General features: G+C 38.1%; 1 protein-coding gene across 1 annotated transcript; it reads left to right on the top strand.

Moving 5' to 3' along the window:
* Nucleotides 1–1,034: 1,034 nt before the first annotated feature.
* Nucleotides 1,035–23,197, top strand: kiaa0319l (KIAA0319-like ortholog). The gene is made up of 22 exons (XM_039680714.2): nucleotides 1,035–1,194; nucleotides 4,602–4,736; nucleotides 4,870–4,987; nucleotides 7,631–7,965; nucleotides 8,884–9,127; nucleotides 9,267–9,365; nucleotides 9,443–9,534; nucleotides 10,867–10,954; nucleotides 11,056–11,148; nucleotides 11,744–11,876; nucleotides 12,036–12,264; nucleotides 13,963–14,086; nucleotides 14,192–14,324; nucleotides 15,569–15,717; nucleotides 16,053–16,204; nucleotides 16,405–16,543; nucleotides 17,543–17,702; nucleotides 19,358–19,500; nucleotides 19,584–19,706; nucleotides 20,229–20,319; nucleotides 20,412–20,500; nucleotides 21,892–23,197. Exons 3-22 carry the CDS (start codon nucleotides 4,891–4,893, stop codon nucleotides 22,086–22,088), a joined length of 2,910 nt encoding a protein of 969 aa, XP_039536648.1. The 5' UTR covers nucleotides 1,035–1,194; nucleotides 4,602–4,736; nucleotides 4,870–4,890; the 3' UTR covers nucleotides 22,089–23,197.
* The last annotated feature ends 326 nt before the right edge of the window (nucleotides 23,198–23,523 follow it).

Below are 23,523 nucleotides of genomic sequence, written 5' to 3'. Positions count from 1 at the left end.
ATGCAGCATTCTGTCGACTTCCTGGCTATACACTTCCAGGATATGTCTGATATCTATAGAGCTTGAAAGAGCTAGGCCTATGAAAAACACAATACTAACACAAGTAAAATATGTGAATTATGTATGATATGCTGTTTTCCAACGGCCACCTTTTGCCTAGATTACAGATCTGCATGCACACTCTTGACATTCTCCAATTCAAGTGGGACCTGCTTTTTCTCTGGCTCATTGCTAGGAAAAAACATAATAATATTAATTTTTGTTTGTGTATAGCATTTTGTGTCATACGTATAATTTCCCTAATTTAGCTAATTTCACTCACACCAGTCCAATTTCTTTAATAGTAGCCTACTGCAGGCCTACATGTGGTGAGCTTGCATTCCCCCGCCTTACAACGTTAGCCTATTTACATTAAATAGGGACAGACTGACGCAAACTGAACACTTTTTAATGTGAGACTGGTCGTCAGAGAGAGAGAGAGAGAGACAGAGAGAGAGAGAGAGAGAGAGAGAGAGAGAGAGAGAGAGAGAGAGAGAGAGAGAGAGAGAGAGAGAGAGAGAGAGAGAGAGAGAGAGAGAGAGAGAGAGAGAGAGAGAGAGAGAGAGAGAGAGAGAGAGAGAGAGAGAGAGAGAGGCCAAGTAAGATAAACAGCGCTCTCTTGTGTGGTGAAATAATATCTGGAAAAAAGAGTCCAGAAACCAGAGCTAACAACACACTTGAAAAACAACAACAAACGAAAACAATACAATTATTTTATAAGTAATTCAGTTTTCAGATGTCAGATAATATTGTTAAATATACGTTTTACCCCTAGCTATAACATCCAGATATTGGAGCGAGAAATTAAAAACGGAAGTGACGTTTTGGGGGATGTTTTCGGACATGTTTGTGAGTGGCATATTCGTTATGGTTAAAATTAGCTAAATAAATTGTATTTTTAGAACTCTATTGATGATTTTATATATTGATAACTTCCACTGAAGTTCTGTTTTGTGATCGAATTCCAACGTTTTAAAACGATGACTCGGTGTGCGGGGCGGAAATGCGACGGTTCTCCGAATCTCCGTGAGCGCGCGTCTGTTTCCGTCCGTGTGAGTGTGAGAGATTACTGACCCAGATCGAGATGAAAACAGGTCCTGCTGGAACGGTCTAATGTCATTTTGCGCCATAGTAATCTGACTTGACATTGAGTAGGTGAGTGACATATTTTGATCCCATTTATCACAATATATCGATAAACACAGAGCCGCGTGATGATGTTGGTTCATTCGTGAGTTAGTGGGTAACTATCACTAAACAGCTGTTAGCAACCTGTCCACTGGTAATTACCAAAAACTGCACTATACGCGCGAGCCTCAACTAGTCATGCATACAAAGAAGCAAAATATATAATGTCGACTAAACGTGACGTTTTGTGGGGTTATACATTTAATATGCATCAGTGCGCAATGTGAGCGTTTCCAACTTGTAAATAGTGTATTAAAAACGCATTAAGATTCTGAACTGACATCCATTTTAATTATAATGTAAACCGTGAAGATGATTAGTGCCATACAGTAAAATAATTAGATTATTTTAAGATGTTGTCATCGTCATTTCTTAATTATCCGGTCACTCAATTGACATCGCAAACTCAGCATGCGATTATACGGTAAATAAAACCTGCATGGATTACCCTAATGAATCCGTTTACTTGTAGTTGTATTTGTGTTGGCACAAAGAAGGCCTGTAATGACTGCTTGCCAGCCCGGATCTTAACACGTCTTGTACACACACCTGTCTCTGTCTCAAACGCGACGCGATACTGTCACACCATCGCGTTTGCGGCGCGTCTGACAGACTTGTCAGTCCATCATAACATCAAAAGATTAAAAACCAGTGTGCTTTAGAAGCTATTTTGAAATACATGAAGTGGATTTAAAGGAATTCATCCATAAATGCGAATTCTGCTGTCATTTATTTGCCTGTATATGTTGCTAAAACCGCGAAGGACAGCCTTTCTTCTGTGGAAAAACCGCTTCTGTCACTTTTCACTTTCATTGTATGTAGAAACTGTCCTTCTGCCAAACCATCTCCTTTTGTGTTCCACAGAAGATTGAAAGTGTACAGGTTGGAAACAATATGCGGGTGATTAAATGACTAAAGAATTAGTTTGTGTGTGTGTGTGTGTGTGTGTGAGAGAGAGTGAACTATCTCTGTTCATTCCTTCACACCCTGATAAAACCAGCCATCTTTGTTTGTTTGACATTTTAAGAAGTATGTATCCGAATGTTACTGTTTGTGAAGTAATGTAACCAAAGATCTTTGAGAGCTTTTGGTTTTATTTTTCAGTCAAGTGACATATTTTCTCCAAAAATAGTTGATTTCGGTTTCTTAATTCCTCATAAGTTGTGACATCTGTTTAAGCCTGGCTTTAGATTGTTAAATTAAATATTAATTTTAAATCTGTTTGAGAATATATTTAAACCTTTATATTTACTTTATTTGTATTATACTTGTATGTTCTTATATATACTACTGTAGCTATATACTTAATATAATATATTCATTATTTTTATTAAATTTTTTATATTACTTAGTGCTGTCAAATCAATTAATCACATCTAACAAAAGTGTTTAAATATATTAGTGGTGTCAAATCAATTATTGCACATCTAACATAGAAGTTTTATGAATATGTATGTATATATATATATATATATATATATATACACACACGGGCTGTCAAACGATTAATCGTGATTAATTGCATCCAAAATAAAAGTTTGTGTTTACATATAATAAATGTGGGTGCACTGTGTATAATTATTTTTTATGTATATATAAATATACACAAATGCATGTATATTTAAGAAAAAAAATATTTATATATAAATTATTTATATTAATATTTAATATAAATTATATATAAATCTATATACAGTATATACATGAAAATATTTCTTAAATATATACAAGCATGTGTGTATATATATATATACACTCACCGGCCACTTTATTAGGTACACCTGTCCAACTGCTCGTTAACACTTAATTTCTAAGCAGCCAATCACATGGCGGCAACACAGTGCATTTAGGCATGTAGACATGGTCAAGACAATCTCCTGCAGTTCAAACCGAGCATCAGTATGGGGAAGAAAGGTGATTTGAGTGACTTTGAACGTGGCATGATTGTTGGTGCCAGAAGGGCTGGTCTGAGTATTTCAGAAACTGCTAATCTACTGGGATTTTCATGTACAACCATCTCTAGGGTTTACAGAGAATGGTCCGAAAAAGAAAAAACATCCAGTGAGCGGCAGTTCTGTGGGCGGAAATGCCTTGTTGATGCCAGAGGTCAGAGGAGAATGGCCAGACTGGTTCGAGCTGATAGAAGGGCAACAGTGACTCAAATAACCACCCGTTACAACCAAGGTGGGCAGAAGAGCATCTCTGAACGCACAGTACGTCGAACTTTGAGGCAGATGGGCTACAGCAGCAGAAGACCACACCGGGTGCCACTCCTTTCAGCTAAGAACAGGAAACTGAGGCTACAATTTGCACAAGCTCATCGAAATTGGACAATAGAAGATTGGAAAAACGTTGCCTGGTCTGATGAGTCTCGATTTCTGCTGCGACATTCGGATGGTAGGGTCAGAATTTGGCGTCTACAACATGAAAGCATGGATCCATCCTGCCTTGTATCAACGTTCAGGCTGGTGGTGGTGGTGTCATGGTGTGGGGAATATTTTCTTGGCACTCTTTGGGCCCCTTGGTACCAATTGAGCATCGTTGCAACGCCACAGCCTACCTGAGTATTGTTGCTGACCATGTCCATCCCTTTATGACCACAATGTACCCAACTTCTGATGGCTACTTTCAGCAGGATAATGCGCCATGTCATAAAGCTGGAATCATCTCAGACTGGTTTCTTGAACATGACAATGAGTTCGCTGTACTCAAATGGCCTCCACAGTCACCAGATCTCAATCTAATAGAGCATCTTTGGGATGTGGTGGAACGGGAGATTCGCATCATGGATGTGCAGCCGACAAATCTGCGGCAACTGTGTGATGCCATCATGTCAATATGGACCAAACTCCCTGAGGAATGCTTCCAGCACCTTGTTGAATCTATGCCACGAAGAATTGAGGCATTTCTGAAGGCAAAAGGGGGTCCAACCCGTTACTAGCATGGGGTACCTAATAAAGTGGCCGGTGAGTGTATATATATATATAAAAATGTAAAATAATTATACACCGTGCACCCATGTTTATTATGTAAACACAAACTTTTATGGATGCAATTGGATGCAATTAATCACAATTAATCGTTTGACAGCCCTAATTTATATATATATATATATATATATGTGTGTGTGTGTGTGTGCGTGTGTGCTCGAATACACATATATTTATTTACTCATATATATGTAATGTATAAATTGTCATATTTTTGATATTGCAGTATTGTCTGAGTTGTCAGTTAATCAAAATAATAATGGAAAAGCATTAATTAGATTAGGACTCATCAATACATAAAAGTTTGTTGCTTTTTTCAACACTGAGCTAAGATTTTTACCCTAAATCTCTCGTTCTGTTTGTTTAATATGAATTGTCCAACAGTTTGGCAGCGCTGTGGTGCCATGCGGCTGTGGCTTCAGGAGGTGTTTGTGTGGACGACTCTTCACCTGTCTGCTCACATCTCACATCATTTACCTCCCTGTAGCGCAGGCGTTTCAGGATCATTTTTGGGAAAAGGTATGACAAACATTCTTTGTTATCGCAAGCATCTACAACACAAACTAATCTCTATTGTTGCCTTGGTTTTGTTTAACATACGTAAGATGAATTCGCTGTACGAGTTTGATATCTTTTTTTTTTTCTTTCTAAGATCTGTGCTCTTAGTTAGAAGATGCTCAATGCGGAGCTGAGGATGCGCAGATGGAAATGGCCCGTCCAGTTTACCTCACTGTACCTGAGCTGTCTGTATTTCTTCTGTTCAGTCTCTGGTAAGCAGGTCCCGTAGTCATTTCTGTGATCTCTGTATGAAATAACTCCATATCAGTGGCATAAGAAGGATGATCTAAAGAACTGCATGATAATTAAGGGGGTGTTCACACTTAGTTTGGTTCTTTTGGTCTGGACCCATAACAATTTATACATTTAAAGGTCTATTGCGCAACATTTCATGTTGAAAATACCCGTTTTTCTAACCCATACATGCTTAAACAATTGCCTGATGGTCTGAATGAGCCCTTCTCTGATCACAATATTGATTTTAAAATATTGTACAGTCAAATAAATAAGAGGGATTCGGGACGGACTTTGAGACTGGGCTTGATGTCATCCGCATTCACGCTCACCTGGCGATGTCTGGCAGGTTTGTGTATTCTCCGCCATTCTCCGTATTAGAAGACAACTCAAGCAACAAAACTTTAGTCAACTTTTGACAAAAGCAGCAGATGGATTCAAAGAGACCGGCTTGTAGTTCATTCCAAACTCCACGTAAGACAAGGAAAATAAAACTTTTGTCTTGAGCGTGCACACCTCTGGTTGCGGTTTTGCTTGTTGCCAGAGGGGGCGTAGTTCTACAAAAACTCAGAGACTTGTGCAATGCACCTTTTAAGGGATAGTTCATCCAAAATGATAATTACTCGCCCTCATTGTTCCAACCTCATTATAGACTTTTGTTCATCTTCGGAACACAAATTAAGTTATCGTCCACACGGATCCGGCGTTTTGGGAGAGTGAAACCGCTGTTTTTTGAAACCGGGTCCCAAAGTGGATAAATCTGAAAACGACTCCCTTGCGGTTTCGTGTGTACAGCCAATTCGTATATTTTGTGAAACGATGATGTCATCACATCACGTATCGGCTGGGTCACACGCCATCTTCGTTTTCTTCTTCTTGGTTCGTATACAGCGCACAAGGTTATGCGCATGCTCAAAGTCTTCTTCTCCGTGTATAGTTTATCTCTGTGGCAGAATTACAGCGCCCCATACTGGTCTGGCATATATACTACACTGTTTTCAGTCGGTTTCAGTGGTTTCGTGTGTACGCAGATATTTCTTGAAACGATGGCGTGTTTACATTTTTTTTTTTTTTTTTTTTTAGAACAAGGAAAAAAAATCATAGGGAACGCACCGGCTTCGTGTGGACGTAGCCTAAGTCAAACTGCACTAGAGTCTCGGTCCGCTTGTTTAACGCGCACCAGAATTCGGATGACCACGTTCACACTCGTTCAAATGATCACTATCAGAGCAATCGCAACAGGGTTTGCTTTTAATCAAACCAAAACCTGCCATTTATGAACATAGCCTAAAACAACACAACTATAAATATAAAAACTAAAGCAAGAGCATTATTTGAGTAGTTGGATCTTAGACCATTGTTTGTATATGTTTGTTACTTGTTGCGGTGATGGTGAGTGATGGCACTGATTTGGAGGATTACAAAGTGGGAAGCATAATGGACACACTGTGTTCGTTTCCACAAAGGGGGGAAATCGCACAACAGGCCTATAGTCCCCCACCCCAAAGAAAAAACGCACGGGTGGGGCTTCCAACTGTGTCTTGCAGTTTAAGTTTCACTGCCACCCCATAATTAACAACCCTCTGTTGTCATGGTTACAGTCTTCAGAGACAAAACCGTGTCTATGAAGGGATTGGGGAAGGGGTGGATGTCTAACTGGACTCTGACTTCCTGAAACTTGTCAGTGCACACAAGTGTAATGTGTTAGTGACCTGTATGATAAACAGCCTTGTTTTTTAGTGGACCGGCATTATTTCCCATCCAATCAGGGCTAGATGTGAGTCTGCATGGACTGACAGTATTGTTCTGAGCTTTGCAGTTGAGCTTAACTGAGAGACCTGTTGTTTTCTGAATATAATAAACAATTGCATGGCTTATGAATTGTATATTATTTCTGATATATCTGCCAATATTAGCATATATTTAATTTTTCATGCTGATTATTTTTTATTATATATTATTATTTTTTTAGATTTAAATTATCTTGCTAATATTTCACTTAAAATGATAAAAATACTAGTTTTAATAAATGTTTTATTCCATTTAATTTAATACAAATTCAAATGTATTATTTATTTTCATATTTTATAATTAAAAAATTTTATAACACTTAAGTGTATATGCAAATCCCAAAAAATTTTCACACTGTACATTATATAATATTTTCTATAATATTGTGGTGACTAGAATACAATCGTGTAGAATTTTAATATCAGACATATATTGGTTATTAGACAATGTTACGTATATATATATATATATATATATATATATATATATATATATATATATATATATATATATATAAAATCCATGGCTTTAAATGGCACAAGTGATTTTAGTTCAGTTAAATTAAATTTTTTTATATATTTTTATTTGGATCTATATATATATATATATATATATATATATAGATCTTCAGTATGTATGTATGTATATGTGTATATGTAGATCTACACACACACACACACACACACACACACACACACAGATATATATACAATTAATTAAAGCTGTCATTAAATTGTCATAGCTTTGCCATATTCACTAATCTTTTCTCCCTCTCAGCTCTATTTTCTCCTTGTCAACCTTTATTTTGGCCTTGTTTGTCCCTCTCTCAGGGGTTTCGGGCAGCATGTGCACAGTAACGGGTGGTGTCCTGGGTATCCACTGGAGCAGCGTCATTGGTCTGGGCTGGCAGCCACTGGCAGTGGACCATTTAGGGGCTCGCTGCTGGGAATCCTGCTGTATGAAGCCCTCCTGTGGTGCCGTGTGGAGCCTCGGTGGACGCTGTGTGTTGCTGGCCTGCACTCGAGCGAAGGGCTGCGGCGTTAGGTCTCTTCCTCAGCCGTATGTAGAATCTCTGGGGCTTCTTCAGCATCTGAACACGGGCATGCGCAGTAAGAGGGACGTTTACAACGCTGAGGATGTCCGAGTAATCCGGGAGACGGAGCGTGTAAGCCATATTATATGATCTCAAACGCGTTCAGTAGTGGGTCTCATTCACTAATAAGTACATTTAAGTGTCCTTACTATTAAATGTGTTAAAAATATCCACCGGCAAGGTATGCTTGTGGTTACCCTCGTTCTAATGTTGATGAATCTGGATTATTCTACATGAGCTAGAGAATGAGACCCACTATCCTAAAGAATAAAATATTGCACTAACTGTTGATTCGCAGCATATACTGTATATATTGTCTGATTAACGTATACTTAATTGTGCATGCTCATTTCCTTTTTTTTAATAGCAAATCGCACTTTTATTTTATACTGTATATTATAAAGTTGTGGTGACCTGTTGCTTTTCACAATTTGGGATTTTATTAATTTATTTTTAATTTATTTAGACAAAATTGTATATTTTCTTTTGATTCTATTTATATTGTATTTGTTCAATTTAATTGTGCATGCTCATTTCCCCTTTTTTTACTGAGATCACTGTACATTATGTTGTGGTGATTAGTGAAATTTTCAAATAGGATTTTATTTATTTATAATTTATTTAGACAAACATTATTTAGAATTGTAATATGTCCTGAAGCATAAAATCTTGCTCTTCAACTCTTTATTTGAATCATAAATGCATATAATTTTATATAATTTCCCATATTTTACATTTAGAATACCTTTGCCATCATGTAATGTTTACTTAAATGTCATTTTTAAGTTGTATTAAATAATGAAAATAATTTAATGTTAAATGTAATTTAAAGTCTAAAAATGCTTAATACTGTACATTATAATGTTGTGTTTATTTGGACAAATTTGTAATCAAATTTTAATACCACTCTCCTTAAGCATACCATTTTGCACTTTTACTCTCGTTTTGCAGCTTATCTCTGTGAACTAACTGATATTTTCACCCTCACAGGACATGTCTGTTAAACCCACAGTGCCATTGACTACATCCCATGATACAGCACTTCCACACACACCCGGTGAGATCTCCATCCAGTCCACCAGTGGCAGTGGCGAACATGAAGCTGTCTCAGTATCTGAGCATAATTCAACACTGGATGCAGACACTGGAGATCATTCAGCATTAAACAACAGTAATCAGTCTCCACAGTCCACGTCTGACACACATTCAGTGACTCCAACAACAACACCAGCTGGTACGACATACTGCTCTGTAGCTATGTGTTGTGTTGTACTGTATGCATTTATTACCCTCCATGTGAGGTTTTCAAAGTAAATGAAAATCAAGGTCTACAAAGCAGACTATTCTGTGACGTATTGTAACAATTGTTTCAGTGCGAGAGCTGGTCGTGTCTGCTGGCAAAAATGTGGAGGTCACTTTACCCCGCAGTGAGGTGGAACTGAACGCTTTTGTGGTGCCGGAGCCGCCTTCAGGTACTGCTCTAAATACGCCATTGCAGTCGGCTTCTCCTCCTTTATCTTTGTTATAATTTCTCTGTTAATTCCTTTAGGGGCTAACTATGACTGGCGTTTGAGGACACATCCAAAAGACTATAGTGGAGAAATGGAGGGTAAACACAGCAAGACACTTAAGCTCAGTAAGGTAAATAAAATTGTTCATTGTCTACAGGAGCAGGATTGAACACCCCTGGCCTAAACGTGTTATGTATATATATATATATATATATATATATATATATATATATATATACGTACGTATATATATATACTCACCTAAAGGATTATTAAGTTGATACATTCAGATGGTAGAGTCAGAATTTGGCGTAAACAAAATGAGAACATGGATCCATCATGCCTTGTTACCACTGTGCAGGCTGGTGGTGATGGTGTAATGGTGTGGGGGATGTTTTCTTGGCACACTTTAGGCCCCTTAGTGCCAATTGGGCATCGTTTAAATGCCACGGCCCACCTGAGCGTTTTTTCTGACCATGTCCATCCCTCTATGGCCATGATGTACCCATCCTCTGATGGCTGCTTCCAGCAGGATAATGCACCATGTCACAAAGCTCGAATCATTTCAAATTGGTTTCTTGAACATGGCAATAAGTTCACTGTACTAAAATGGCCCCCACAGTCACCAGATCTCAACCCAATAGAGCATCTTTGGGATGTGGTGGAACGGGAGCTTCATGCCCTGGATGTCTGTGCATCCCACAAATCTCCATCAACTGCATCCTGCTTATAGTACTAAATATTTTTGCGTTACACCATTTAACTGAGTTGAAGCATAATACTATGTATAAACTAAATATTTACAGAAGCCTCCGATCAGGAGTAACTGCTCTGCATCAACAAGCACTTCTTTTACCTGACAGACTTCAATTCTTTAGACATATATGATCATGCTGACATTTGCGCTCGCTTACATTTTAAGAGAGAGAACAGAATGTGAATAGATGACTTTGTTAGCGGCTCATCAATACGAACCCTTTCTACAGTGTGTGCATCTGTCCCATTTATCCTTATTAATTTTATACAGTTTCTGAATATTATTTACATATAAAAGCACTTATTCATGATTAAGGTTCCTATTTAATGGAAACTTTTTTTTCTTGTTAGTTAATTAAGGCAAAAGAAGTTAGAATGAATTGTTAACTGAAATTCCCAGCATTTAAGCAATTTCAGCTCCTGTATTTGAAGGCTGCTGGATCAATGAGGGTAAATGTCATATTAGCCTACTTTACAGAGAGTTTACGACCTACTAGCTACGTTCTGCCTTACGAACAGAGTTAGTTACAAACTAGCTAGTAGTTACTAAGCCTCTAGTGTGGACTCCAATTTAAGGAAGAACTTTCGAACGGCTGGTAGAACCCGACCCAGAATAAAAAAAAAAATAAAAAAAAAAAAATATATATATATATATATATATATATAATATTCTAAACATTTCTAATATTCCAAATGTTTCCCTTAGCTGACAGTGGGTCTCTATGAGTTTGAGGTGGTTGTGGATGGTGACGGTGCTCATGGGGAGGGATACGTCAACGTTACTGTCAAACCAGGTAACTTTAGTATAGATGTACCTGTTAACTGTATGCTTGAATCAGTTTTCAGAGTTTTCTTTGGTCAGCCTATATAAGTCCTGCATTTCTTGCTTCTACAGAGCCCCGAGTGAATAAGCCACCTGTTGCTGTAGTTTCTCCAAAGTACCAGGAAATCTCCTTGCCTACAAGCTCCACTGTGATTGACGGTCAACGTGCGTATCACACTTTTTTTTGCTTTCACTAAACCAGATTTTAATGTTGTATGAGCCATAATAGCCATTCTATTACTTGCATTATTTAAAAAATAAATCAAATAAATGTACTCTACCTTTCGCCACCAACTCCTGCGAGATGACGCAAACTCTAAATCAACACGCACCAATGCTAAAACTTTCTATATGGCATAGTCATTTGTTAAGTGCTCATTGTTGCTGCCTTAAATTATGACATTGTTTAAATTAATATATTTTTAGCCCAATTTTTTATTTGTACATTTCTGAAATATATAACTCATGCTTTTTCTGTAAAACTGCTTTGAAATGATGTGTATTGTGAAAAGCGCTATACAAATAAATGTCAATTTAATTTGGGATCAGTAAAATATTTTGTTTTTGAAAAGTTTTTATGCTCACCAAGGTTGCAGTATTTAATTGATTAAATTTACAATAAAAACTATATTGTGATTGATTATTAAACATCGTGCAGCCCTACTTTAACACATTGCTAAATATCTTTAAATATAATGTTCTCCGCGGTGGCCAAGAATGTCTAATGAAACATTCGTGATCATTGTCTTGTGTTTCTCAGTGAGTACTGATGATGATAAAGTGGTGACGTGGCATTGGGAGGAGGTGAAGGGGCCGCTCAGAGAAGAAAAGGCCTCAGGTGATACTGCTGTTCTCACCCTCACAAACCTGGTTCCGGGTAATTACACCTTCAGGTATGTCTTATATCCATTTTTTGCACATTTTTTATCAGCAGATAACCACTGCAAAACCTGGCAAACCAGTCTGTCATTTGGAAAACTATTTACAGACACTCCAAAATAAACAACAAATAAAAAAGGTTGTTATAGTATATCATATTTATTCTCTAACAGACTCACAGTGACTGACTCGGATGGAGCTCAGAATTCAACCCAAGCCATGTTGTTGGTCAACAAGGCCACGGACTACAAGCCTACAGCGAACGCTGGACCTAACCAAGTGATCACACTGCCACACAACTATATCATACTATACGGCAACCAAAGCACTGACGACCATGAGAATCTGTCCTATGAATGGTCTCTCAGCCCTGAGAGCAAGGGCAAGGTGGTGGAGATGCAGGTACATGAGAAACACAATGCCATTTCTCAGTAGAGCTGCATGATGACATAATCTTGATTCAAACACCCACACTATTCGTCTGTCTTTTAAACCTTTGACAAGTACAATCAGCAAATATTCAGATCTGTGTTCTGACCCAGAGAGAGCGGTTGTCATGCACGCAGTATCATTATTTCTGTTACAATAATTAAAATTATCTCAGAAGTACTGGGTTACTGATATAAATAAATACTATATAAATACAGTAAATAAATACTGATGTCTAAAGTAGCGATCAAAATAGAGTAAATCACCTTTTGAAAGTAACTTAACACTGCAAATAAAGATTGTATCATTACATTGTTACACCAGTAGGTGGCGACAAATGACTGTTAAAAAATGCATGTCATTGAATCATTTACTCAAGAGATTTGTTCATGCAGTTGTGCAAACCTGTGTTCGAAATTGCCCTCTATAGCTCATTCCCTATTACCTATATTAGTCCACTAATATGGTCCAGGTGAAGAAGTGAATTACAACGAGTGAGTGAATTTGGACACTGAGGCCCAGTCCACACTGCTACTGCTTTTTTGTGTAAAAACAGAGAATTAAAACGAATACCATCTCCGTCCACACCAGCGTTTTGTCTGCGTATTAGAATTGATCTCCATCCACATTAAAACGACTGAAAATGCGGATCACGTGACCATTTACCAACACTAGGCATGCGCGTACCGGTGTAAAGAGGAAACGGATTGACTATTCCCAAACTATTCTCTGCTATTCCTCAGATTTGGGGACGGGGACTGGTCATGTGATAGGTGGCTGATGAATCAGGGAAGGACACGTCATGACTGATGACACCCAATCATAGAGCCGAGCATGAGCCTCTGCGTCATCGTTTCTAAAGTTCTCCGTTTTGTCCCGTCTTCACTAAAACGCCTTCCCGAGATTCAAATGCAAAACGGAGCTGCAGCGTTTCCAAACTTCTCCGTTTTAGGTCTTCGTTTTTTCCGTTTTAGTCTGGACGGGAGGTGCAAAGGTAGCAAAAGGTCTCCGTTTTTAAACGAACACGCTTTAGTGTGGACGGGGCCTGTGTGTGCCGAATGGACTGCCGTTTTTGCATAGTTTGCCTTTGCGGTTTAGTAATCATTTGGAACTTTGCAAACTGGCTGCTCCAGTTGTAATGAAAACATTTAACTTGAACTACCCTCATTGGACCAGCGGTTTGGAAAATAGATGTATGGGTGATTCAATCATCTTCTGACAAGACCTGGGATTATTCAGCATAACCATCACAGTGCATTATGGGTATTCTCTAGCCTTTGAGCGTACATTGGTTGTACACTTGGTATTGCGGTGCATTGTTGAATGAGTGCAATCGATAACATCCACTATGATTTCAGACACCACTACAAATTGCTGTCTCCTCAAATAGGGCTCTGTTTAAGGGTATAGGGGCGATTTTACACACAGCCCAAGTTTTAAGAGTGAGTCGTTGAATCATTCATTCAAATCAAATTTTTAATAATTCATTCAAATAATTAGATGTTTTTTTTTTATTTTTGTCAGAACCTCTAGTAAATGACATGTTATTTTGTTTAGTTGTTAGTTCTGAATCGTGATCTCTATTAAAGAAAAAACTTGCTCTAACTTGCTCTTTTATTATGCTGATTATTTTTGTCAGTGAGTGTATTAGTGAGCATTTGTTCTCCATAGGGTGTGAGGACGGCCACTCTGCAGCTTTCTGCCATGCAGGAGGGCGACTACACCTTTCAGCTGACCGTCACTGACTCGTCTGGCCAGCAAGACACGGCTCAGGTCACCGTCATTGTCCAGCCAGGTATCTTTTTAAAAACAGGACACAATGATTCATACTTAACTTGTAAATCTACATTTGAAGCTTCTGTTTGTGTTTGATCTCTCTCTCTATGTGAAATCCCTCCAGAGAATAACAAGCCCCCTGTAGCGGATGCTGGTCCAGATAAGGAGCTGACGCTGCCTGTCGATCGCACCACACTGGACGGCAGCAAGAGCACCGACGACCAAAAGATTGCCACGTACCACTGGACAAAGAACACGTCAGTTACACACAATCACTCTTCCCGCGTTCATTTTATGTATATTTGTAAAATGTTCTTGTACAAAATGTACAGTCTCATTTTATAGACTGGATTTATTTTGTTTAAGCTACACTGTGTGATTTTTACCCCCATCTAGTGGTTAAAAGGTATATGACCATCCAGTGAATATTAGTTTCTGTTCCTCTCAATTCCGATTTCGTTTTAACTCCTACGGTGGCCAATGTAGTCCAAGATTAACATGGCTTCCAGTTCGACCTCGTCCATGAGTGTTAACTCAAACGTAAACGCGAAAGGCGAAGTTTGAATTAACGGGTATGTCCCTCTTTGGCTAATGTACTGTCAAGATGGAGGGGCAACATGGCGACCGACATTAGAACCCCTTACCCGTATGTATTTTCAATGGCATATTATTCACTCACAAGAATACTTTATTACTTGAACGAAGTAAATATACATTAATGAGCACATATATTTTTGAAAGAACTAAGTGTTTTTAGCTAAGAATAAACTAAAAGAGTTACACAGTGTAGCTTTAAGGCCAATTTAACACATTTAACATACAGTACCATTCAAAATTTGGGGTCAGTACAGTATTTTTTTGTAAGAAATACTTTTATTTAACATTCAATTGATTTACAGTGACAGTATAGAGTATAATGTTATGGAAAATTTCTGTTTCAAATAAATGCTGTGCTTTTGGACTTTCTATTCATCAAAGAATCCTGAAACAAATGCATCACTGTTTCAATTAACATTTTAAGCAGCAAATAAGAATGATTTCTGAAGACTGGAGTAATGATGCTGAAAAATGCAGCTTTGATCAGAGGAATAAATTACATTTTAAAATATAATAAAGTAGAAAATGGTTATTGTAATAATATTTCACAATATTACTGTTTATGCTGTATTTTTGATCAAATAAATGCAGCTTTCATGAGCAATGAGAGACCTTCAAAAACACTTAAAAAAATCCAGAACAGTAGTTTGTTTATATACTGTATATTACAAAAAATGTATTTACTCTTCAATGGCTTACTCATCTGCTGTAGTGTGATGATGTTTTTGGGAACTGTTGTTTAGCAAATATTATTATGAAAATATTTTTAAATAATCTGCATGGGTTTCATTAATTTTTTAATTGATTTATTTAATTGATTCCCTACTTTTTTGTATCAAATATCTTACTTTTCAAATGTACAGGGTAGTAAGGTAGTTCTTATATGTTTTTAATGGTGTCACAGGGGCCCAGAAGGGGTGAAGATTGAAAATGCGGACACCGCGATTGCTGTGGTGACGGGTCTGCAAGAGGGCGAGTACATTTTCATGTTGACGGTGACGGATGAAAGGATGCTGGAGAATTCTGACACCGTCTCCGTCATCGTCCGAGAAGGTGTGCGTCCTTAATTAAATCTGAGAAACGTTTTATATTGGTCTTAGTTGGAAAACTTTGTTCGTGTAGTTCAATGGTTCTCAACCTTCTCTTGCAGGGACCCCCAAACATGTTTTTGTTTTTACCCCAAAATGGCACACCTGATTCAATTAGTCAGCTACACATTAAGCCTTTGAGCCTTTAATTAATTGAATCAGTGGTGCCATTTCAGGGTTAAAACTAAAATTTGGCTGTCAGGGTGTCCCTGGAGGAGAGGTTGAGAACCACTGGTTTAGTTCTGTTGTGGTCTGTCTGTCATATTAGAAATAATTTTGCTTTTGGCTTGTTCAAATCAGAGGATGATCAGCCACCTGTTGCCAAAGTGCTGTCCAGTCCTCCGATCACTCTTCCCATCCGTACTGCGGTTCTGGACGGTTCTCGATCATCAGATGATAAGGGTAGCATCAGCTACCTCTGGACCCGTGAAGACACAAGCCCGGCTGCAGGGGTAAGTACTGTTTATAAAGCACATTACATTTATGGCTCTGTTGAACATTCAAGCATACTGTGAGGTGGTGACAGAACCAGGGACACCGGTTAGTTTGGTACAGTTTTTTTTAAAGAATGTGTTCCTCAAAGATTGAGGAGCCATTAATCAGGACCAGAAAATGACACTGTTGAAATGTGCCCTCTGTTTTTCTCTTCCAGGATGTCCTGAATAACTCTAACCACCAGGCAGTGCTTTTTATTGGTAATCTGGTGGAAGGGAAGTACACTTTCACCCTGACTGTAACTGACAGTAAGGGAAAGACCCATGCTGACAAAGGCACTGTAGAGGTTCGACCAGGTCTGTATGCTTGCCATTTTTAATAGCATTGTATTAAAGAGGCTCTATTATGCTTTTTTCAACTTTCTTTAGCGTGCAATGTTGCTGTTTGAGCATTCAAAGTCTTGATTTTGTTTTTGGGCTCTACTATAATTGGTTGTTTTAATGTAATAAAAAAAAAAAACACCTTATAATTCCACATCTCTAACATTGTTGCAGCTCCTCTCTTCTCAGTCTGTCAGTAACGCTATGTTTAGTTCCTGTCTCTATGAAGCCCCTCTTTCTGATAAGCACAATGTCCTGTGTGTTGTGATTGGTCAAGTGCTTTGTGTGTTTGAGATTTGTCCTGCCCCTTACCATAACTGCCAGTTTCAACACACTACTAACTCAACCAGGTCCCGCCCCTTTAAAGGGGACCTATTATGCCCATTTTCACAAGATGTAATGTAAGTCTCTGGTGTCCCCCAATGTGTCTTTGAAGTTTCAAAATACAAAAATATTTAAGTATTTTTTCACAATACCGCACTGATCATTTATTTTAGTTTTTCAAATTTGCCCCTATTTGATGTGAGCAAAAACACGCCGTTTTTATGTGTCCCTTTAAATGCAAATGAGCTGCAGCTCCTCCCCTTTCCAGAAGAGGGCGGAGCCGAAATGTCAGAAATTGTCTGTGCAGCCTTACACGTTCAAACTGGAGACAGACACACCAGCCATTATAGGCTGGTTGAACACATGTGTATCCACAGTGTGTGTAAACAAACACCTTATGAAAGTGAATTTAGCATAACTGGTCCCCTTTAAATAAGGAATATTGTAATGTGTTCTTTCCCGTAAGAAACTCAAGACTACAATGGAGACGTTTCAGGGAGTTCAGAAACAGTGACACTGATATAGAGAATAACTTCCGCTGGAGGGACTTTGTGATTTGCAGCTTTTTCATGCTCAAACAGCAACATAACATAGTGACACTAAAAATAATTTTGAACTTGTAAAAAAAATAATTCTCTCGTTCTACCTCAGATGTTTATGTGCGAGACTTGGTGGAGCTGATCCTAGACGTTCCTGTGGATAAGGTGTCCCGCAGACAGAAGGATATGTTCATCAGGCAGGTTGGTGTCCTTCTGGGAGTCTTGGACAGTGACATCATTGTGCGAGAGATTAGTGCCTTCAATGAGCACAGGTAAGTCCGGCTTAGGCTTTATAGGCAGCGCTAAAGTTAACGCCTCATCTCCACTGATCTGATTAAATTGCTTGATGGTCCTGTAATGAAATCACAGAAGAACTTTGTTTTTACATAAATAGAATAGAGCGCTGCAGTGATGACGTATTTCTGTAGGCCATCACCCTGGTTCCTTCCACAAACACCCAATTTTCTTTTGGCTTTTGGATTTTTGCAGAAAATAAGCTCTGAGTTCAACAAAAGTTTCATTCTTGCACGTTTTGTTCATCATGATAATTTTCACAAATTAACACACATATTATGAATTTTGAAGCCTAAATTCAAACAGCAGAAGTGAAAAGCCAAACATAGGATATAAAAAAACTACACTACAGTCGCAGCTTCAACAACACCATCACTAAGATTCAGAAGTTATAATAGTTTGAATCTAGGATCGCTGTCGTGAAACACTTAAATGTTTCCCTTACCAAAGAGAACCATTTAAGAGATTATATGCAACACCCTTAAGTTATTCTCGTAGGTAAGGGGAAATCTCTCCTTAAGTATCATATTTAAAGGAAAAACTTAAGGTGCTTTATGCAACTGGCACTAGAGATTTAAATTCCTGAAGAAATAGAATGAGCTTTCACTGGTGAGAATATATTTGTTTTTTATATGTATTAAAGGTTTTTACTATGGTACTTTTGAATGTTTATTTACTATGGTAACTTTTAATGTTGTGTTAGCTGACACCTTCGTCTTGCGTTGTGTTAGTTTAGCAATATTATCTGCTGAAATCTATTGTAGATATAGATATTCATACATACGTATAACTCTGGTTGCAGATGCTCAGTCAACTTGCTCTTTAACGTTCATGCCTTTGACCGTTCGATACGTACAGCGGCCCATAGAAACAGCCAATAATGAGGCATCTGTGTATATATAACAAGCGGCAACATTCTAATCTGAAAGATGAAGCCTACCCTGAAGTGCGAAAAACTGCAATACATCTCAAATCCGCTAGAGGGCGGCCCCAAAAGGGAGCAAAAATCCATAGACGACATGTTAAAATATCCGTTTTCACAGCATAAATTCATATGTTTACAGTTTGGTCCCATGGACTTTTATTGTAATCTTCAATATGTTCTGTGTGCCTGACAACTGTGAAGGGGTGAATTTTTTTCTAACTCGTTAGTTTAGATCATATTTAGATATAAAACGTATGACAAATAAGGGCGATTAACTTTGATTGACAGGTGATAACGGGCTGCGCCGAGTGAATTTGACGTCTCGGCCATGATCTGACACAACACATCATACCAACTCTGTATCCTATCTGAAACTTTTGTATTTTGTATTTCCCAAGATTTTCCAGTATGGCGCCGCACATACCCCCCATAATCAGCTCTAATCAAAACCCGTTCTTCAGAGAGTCTATGGGTGACGTCACAGACGCTTTGTCCATATTTTTTACAGTCTATGATATATAACTATGAATGGAACCGGAAGTGCTAAAATGCTAACTTGTAACCAAATTTGTCATCCCTGCAGCACTCTATAGTACTTTTGAAGTTAATGTTTAAAATCATGCATGTTCCAGTCATATCAGAAGTTTTATGAAAGTTGTTTTATGCAATATATGTTGCATATATGATGATTACTTACGTACTTTACAGCACTCGCCTGGTATTTCTGGTATCTGGAGGTCCTGGACGACCTCCATTGACTGGCCATAGTGTTGCTATGGAACTGCGCAACAAATTTCGCAAGCAAAAAAACGAATTCCTTATCTTTAGGGCCCGGCGAGTGGACACAGTTAGTGAGTATTCATGTTAAACATCCTATTAACCGTTGTTTTTATTGTAGCAGTGGTCTTGTATTAAGCGTCTGATCTTTCCCCAGTCTGCCAGCTGAACTGCTCCAGTCACGGGGAATGCGACTCCTTCACCAGACGTTGCGTGTGCCACCCGTTCTGGATGGAGAATTTATTCAGTACTTATTTCGGGGATGCTGTGAGCAACTGTGGTGAGGGTACTCAAAAAATTGTTGAGGGAAGCTGCTTTAAAGAGGACCTATTATGCCTTTGCTTTTTTTTTCAGCTCTACTAGAATAAGTTTTCATGCTTCAACTAATTTTTTGTTGCGGCTTCTCTCTTCCCAGTCTGTCAGTAACATTCTGTTTAGTTCCTGTCTCTATGAAGCCCCTCCTTCTGAAAAGCACACTGTGCTGTGATTGGTCGGCTAGATCAGTGTGTGGTGATTGGTCAACTGCTTTGAGCGTGTTTGAGAAATGTCCCGCCCCTTACCATAACCACCAGTTTAACTCACTACTAACTCAAACAGGCCCCGCCCCTTTATTTAGCTAGGGTGGTAATTATTTAAATTAGAAATATTGTGATGTGTTCATTCCTGGGAAGAAAACTCAAAACTACAATGGAGGCATTTCTTTGCAACTTTGCCGACATTTTTAATGCTCACTCAGCAACATTACACACTAAAGAAAGTTGTGTGATGTAGTGTAATGGCCTGTTTATGTTTTCTTTTTCAGAATGGAGTGTATTATACGTGACGATAGCATCATTTATGACCGTGGCTGGCATAGCAACTGTAATATGGGGTATTGTGTGCTGCTGTCGAAGGTAAGAGTTAGACTAATAATAAACTGTTTATTAGGTTTTCTATTTGGAGTTTATTGCTAGTGTTTATTAAGTGTTCTTGATGTCTCGAGCAGACGGAAAAGCAAAGGGAGACGAAAGAGCCGCTATAAAATGCTGGATGGGGATGAACAAGAGGCTCTGGAATTACAGTTACCAAGACCTGGTAATAAAATGATCTATCAGATCTGGCAGTCTCTGAACAATGTTTTAAATGAATAAATTACGTAATTAATCACTTATTTAAGAATGTATTTCCAAAGACAGAGTAAAGAATTGAATATACACTACCATTCAATAGACTTTTTTTATTATTATATTTTTATTCATCAAGGATGCATTAAATTGGTCAAAAGTGACAGTAAATACATTATAACGTTGCAAAAGATTTCTATTTCAAATAAATGCTGTCCTTTTGAACTTTCTATTCATTAAAGAAACATAAAAAACATTACATTTTGTACAAGATATTAAGCAATAGTTTTCAAAAATAATAATAAGAAAAAAAATGCCAATAAGTGACATTTTGAAATATATTTTACAATATTACATTTGAGACTTCTTTCAAAAACATTCAAAAATCTTACCGACTCCAAATTTTGGACCGTAGTCAATATATTTGGAAAAGTATTAAAGGAGTAGTTCACTTTTAAAAAAACTTTTGCTGATAATTTACTCACCCCCATGTCATCCAAGATGTCCATGTCTTTCTTTCTTCAGTCGAAAAGAAATTAGGGTTTTTGATGAAAACATCCCAGGATTTTTCTCCATATAATGGACTTCAATGGGGTCCAAACGGTTCAAGGTCCAAATGAGAGTTTCAGTGCAGCTTCAAAGGGCTTTAAACGACACCAGACGATGAATAAGGGTCTTATCTAGCGAAACGATCGGTCATTTCAAAAAATAAATAAAAAAGTTTAAGTTTTATAAGCACAAAAGGTAGCCTTGCTCTGTTCTGTGACGAACGAATCTTGAACAAATGAACAAATCTTTTTTCGAGTCATTTCGTTCGTTGATCGAAACAAACCATTTTGATGAACGGGTTCGAACAGGAGAGTCACAAATGCGCATCACAGAACAGAGCAAGGCGAGCATTTGTGCTTATGAAACTTAAACTTTTTTTATTTATTATTTAAATGACCGATCGTTTCTCTAGATAAGACCCTTATTCGTCATCTGGTGTCTTTTAAAGCCCTTTGAAGCTGCACTGAAACTCTCATTTGGACCTTGGACCGTTTGGACCCCATTGAAGTCCATTATATGGAGAGAAATCCTGGAATGTTTTCATCAAAAACCTTAATTTCTTTTTCGACTGAAGAACGAAAGACGTGGACATCTTGGATAACATGGGGGTGAGTAAATTATCAGCAAAAGTTTTTTTTTAAAGTGAACTACTCCTTTAATAATGCTTTTTTTATGTTTTATTCACTTTATATTTTTTTTATTTTAAATGAGTAAATAATTTTAAATTCTATAAATGTGTTAAATTGACAGCCCTAGTTTATTTTAACTTATGATGCGTCCTCCATGGCTAAGATACTCGACTGATTCCTCCAGGTCGCTTGAAGTCCGTTCCTGCTCCCTCATCCTCCGCGCTCATGCACTCCGACTCCGACCTGGAGAGTGACGACGGCCAAGCAGGCGTCCCGTGGTCCGATCGAGAGCGTGGAAAACTCCTGCCGCCCCAAAACGGATCTCTGCGTAACGGCCAAGGTCCTCATAAACCCAAAAAACAAAAAGACGAGCTGCTTTAGCACACAGACCCAACCTCTCTCGTATCGCACCAACGCACTGTTCACCCCTCATCCATGACACGTGTCACGACTTTAACTCGGGAGGGAACCTGCGGGACTTCAGGAATGACCTCTGCACCTGCATCTTCGGGTTGAATCGCAGCCCAGTCTGAGCCAAAATGAAAATGCAATTAAACCCGAATGGTCAGATCTGTAGAGCCATGCACCTCAATAGACAATGAGAATGTTCCTGCTTCCCTGCAGAGATTTATGTACTAGCCGAAAGAGTTGAGCATTTTAAAGTAGAAATCTTCCCCGCCAGAATGTCTCATCTCACCGCGGATAACTGAGCCTGCCTCACTGTCCCCTTCCTACGACGCTTCCTGATATGACAGGCAGCCTGTCACATCCAAACACTGCCTGGCATGTCTAATAATTTGTATATTTTTACTTTTGGTAATAATGCAGAGGATGAGTCCTTAGGCGCGCAACAGTGCCATGTATGACTGCATGAGAAGGCAAGATTTGTTTATCCTTGTTTCATGGTTTGCATGTATTTGATTGAGACGTGCGTGTGCTACTCTGCAGTCTTGCCCCTTTAAACACCAGCAAGTGTGACGTCTGCTGCACAATAGCCATGTTTGTCGAGGGTTTCTTTTATTTAATACACTGGAAATTGTATTGGATGTTGCACTGGAGTCTCTTACCCGCTCTGGTTTTGAGGGTGAATATGACAAGATGGGGTCTGACTTACTCAAACCGGAACAGCCGCCAAATAATAAATCATGTTTTGTTACACTTGGCTTGCATTAGTACTGCTTTTTACTCTATTTGGTGATCAGAAATCATCATTTGGTTTTAAAATAGTTTCAGTTCAGCCAAGAATCTTTTCATTTCCAATGTTACGTGGTGGTTTATTATGAAAAGGTTGAATGTTATTTTGATGGTGTATTCGAATGTTTTATTTTTTTATTTTACACCCTACATGTCTGAGTTGCAGATGAGTGCATGGGGAAAATGAAGATTTTTTTTTTTAATCCATGCTTTTTGTTGTTGTTTTTAGTAAAGAATTTCCTGTTTCATGTGACTTGTTCTAATTCAACTGGAGTAAATTAAAACATATATATTTACAGCTGTCTTTTTTGTTATACTTGATTTCTGTCCTTATAATCTCATAATTGTAGACAATTTCTTGTAAACTAAATCACACATGTTTACTGCTTCAAGAGGAGCTTAAAAATCTAATTAGATTCTATGCTTATATTTTTGTTTTTAATTATTGTTATCATAGTGAATGAACACCTAATTTCTATCAATCAACATTTTTTCCGGGGTCTGAAATTGATTTTTTAAAAAGTGTTTATTTACTGACCGATTTTTATTTTGAGATTAACTATTTATTTTGATTTTCATAGGTGTACATAGTGAGGGAAAATAGTTTAAGGTTCCTTGTTTG

This window comes from Pimephales promelas, chromosome 18 (assembly GCF_988280905.1).
Source record: "Pimephales promelas chromosome 18, fPimPro1.hap1.1, whole genome shotgun sequence".
In the NCBI taxonomy this organism is placed as follows: Eukaryota; Metazoa; Chordata; class Actinopteri; order Cypriniformes; family Leuciscidae; genus Pimephales; species Pimephales promelas.
The sequence above is the reverse complement of the archived record's forward strand: the minus strand, read 5'-3'. Positions and strand labels throughout refer to the sequence as shown.

What these genes read in the sequence shown, in the direction of transcription:
- kiaa0319l (XM_039680714.2), top strand. Translation starts at nt 4,891, where the DNA reads ATGCTCAATGCGGAGCTGAGGATGCGCAGATGGAAATGGCCCGTCCAG. An exon ending in CACTGTGATTGACGGTCAAC is followed by an intron (nt 11,149 to 11,743) that starts GTGCGTATCACA and finishes TGTGTTTCTCAG; the next exon opens with TGAGTACTGATGATGATAAA. An exon ending in ATTGTGTGCTGCTGTCGAAG is followed by an intron (nt 20,320 to 20,411) that starts GTAAGAGTTAGA and finishes TGTCTCGAGCAG; the next exon opens with ACGGAAAAGCAAAGGGAGAC.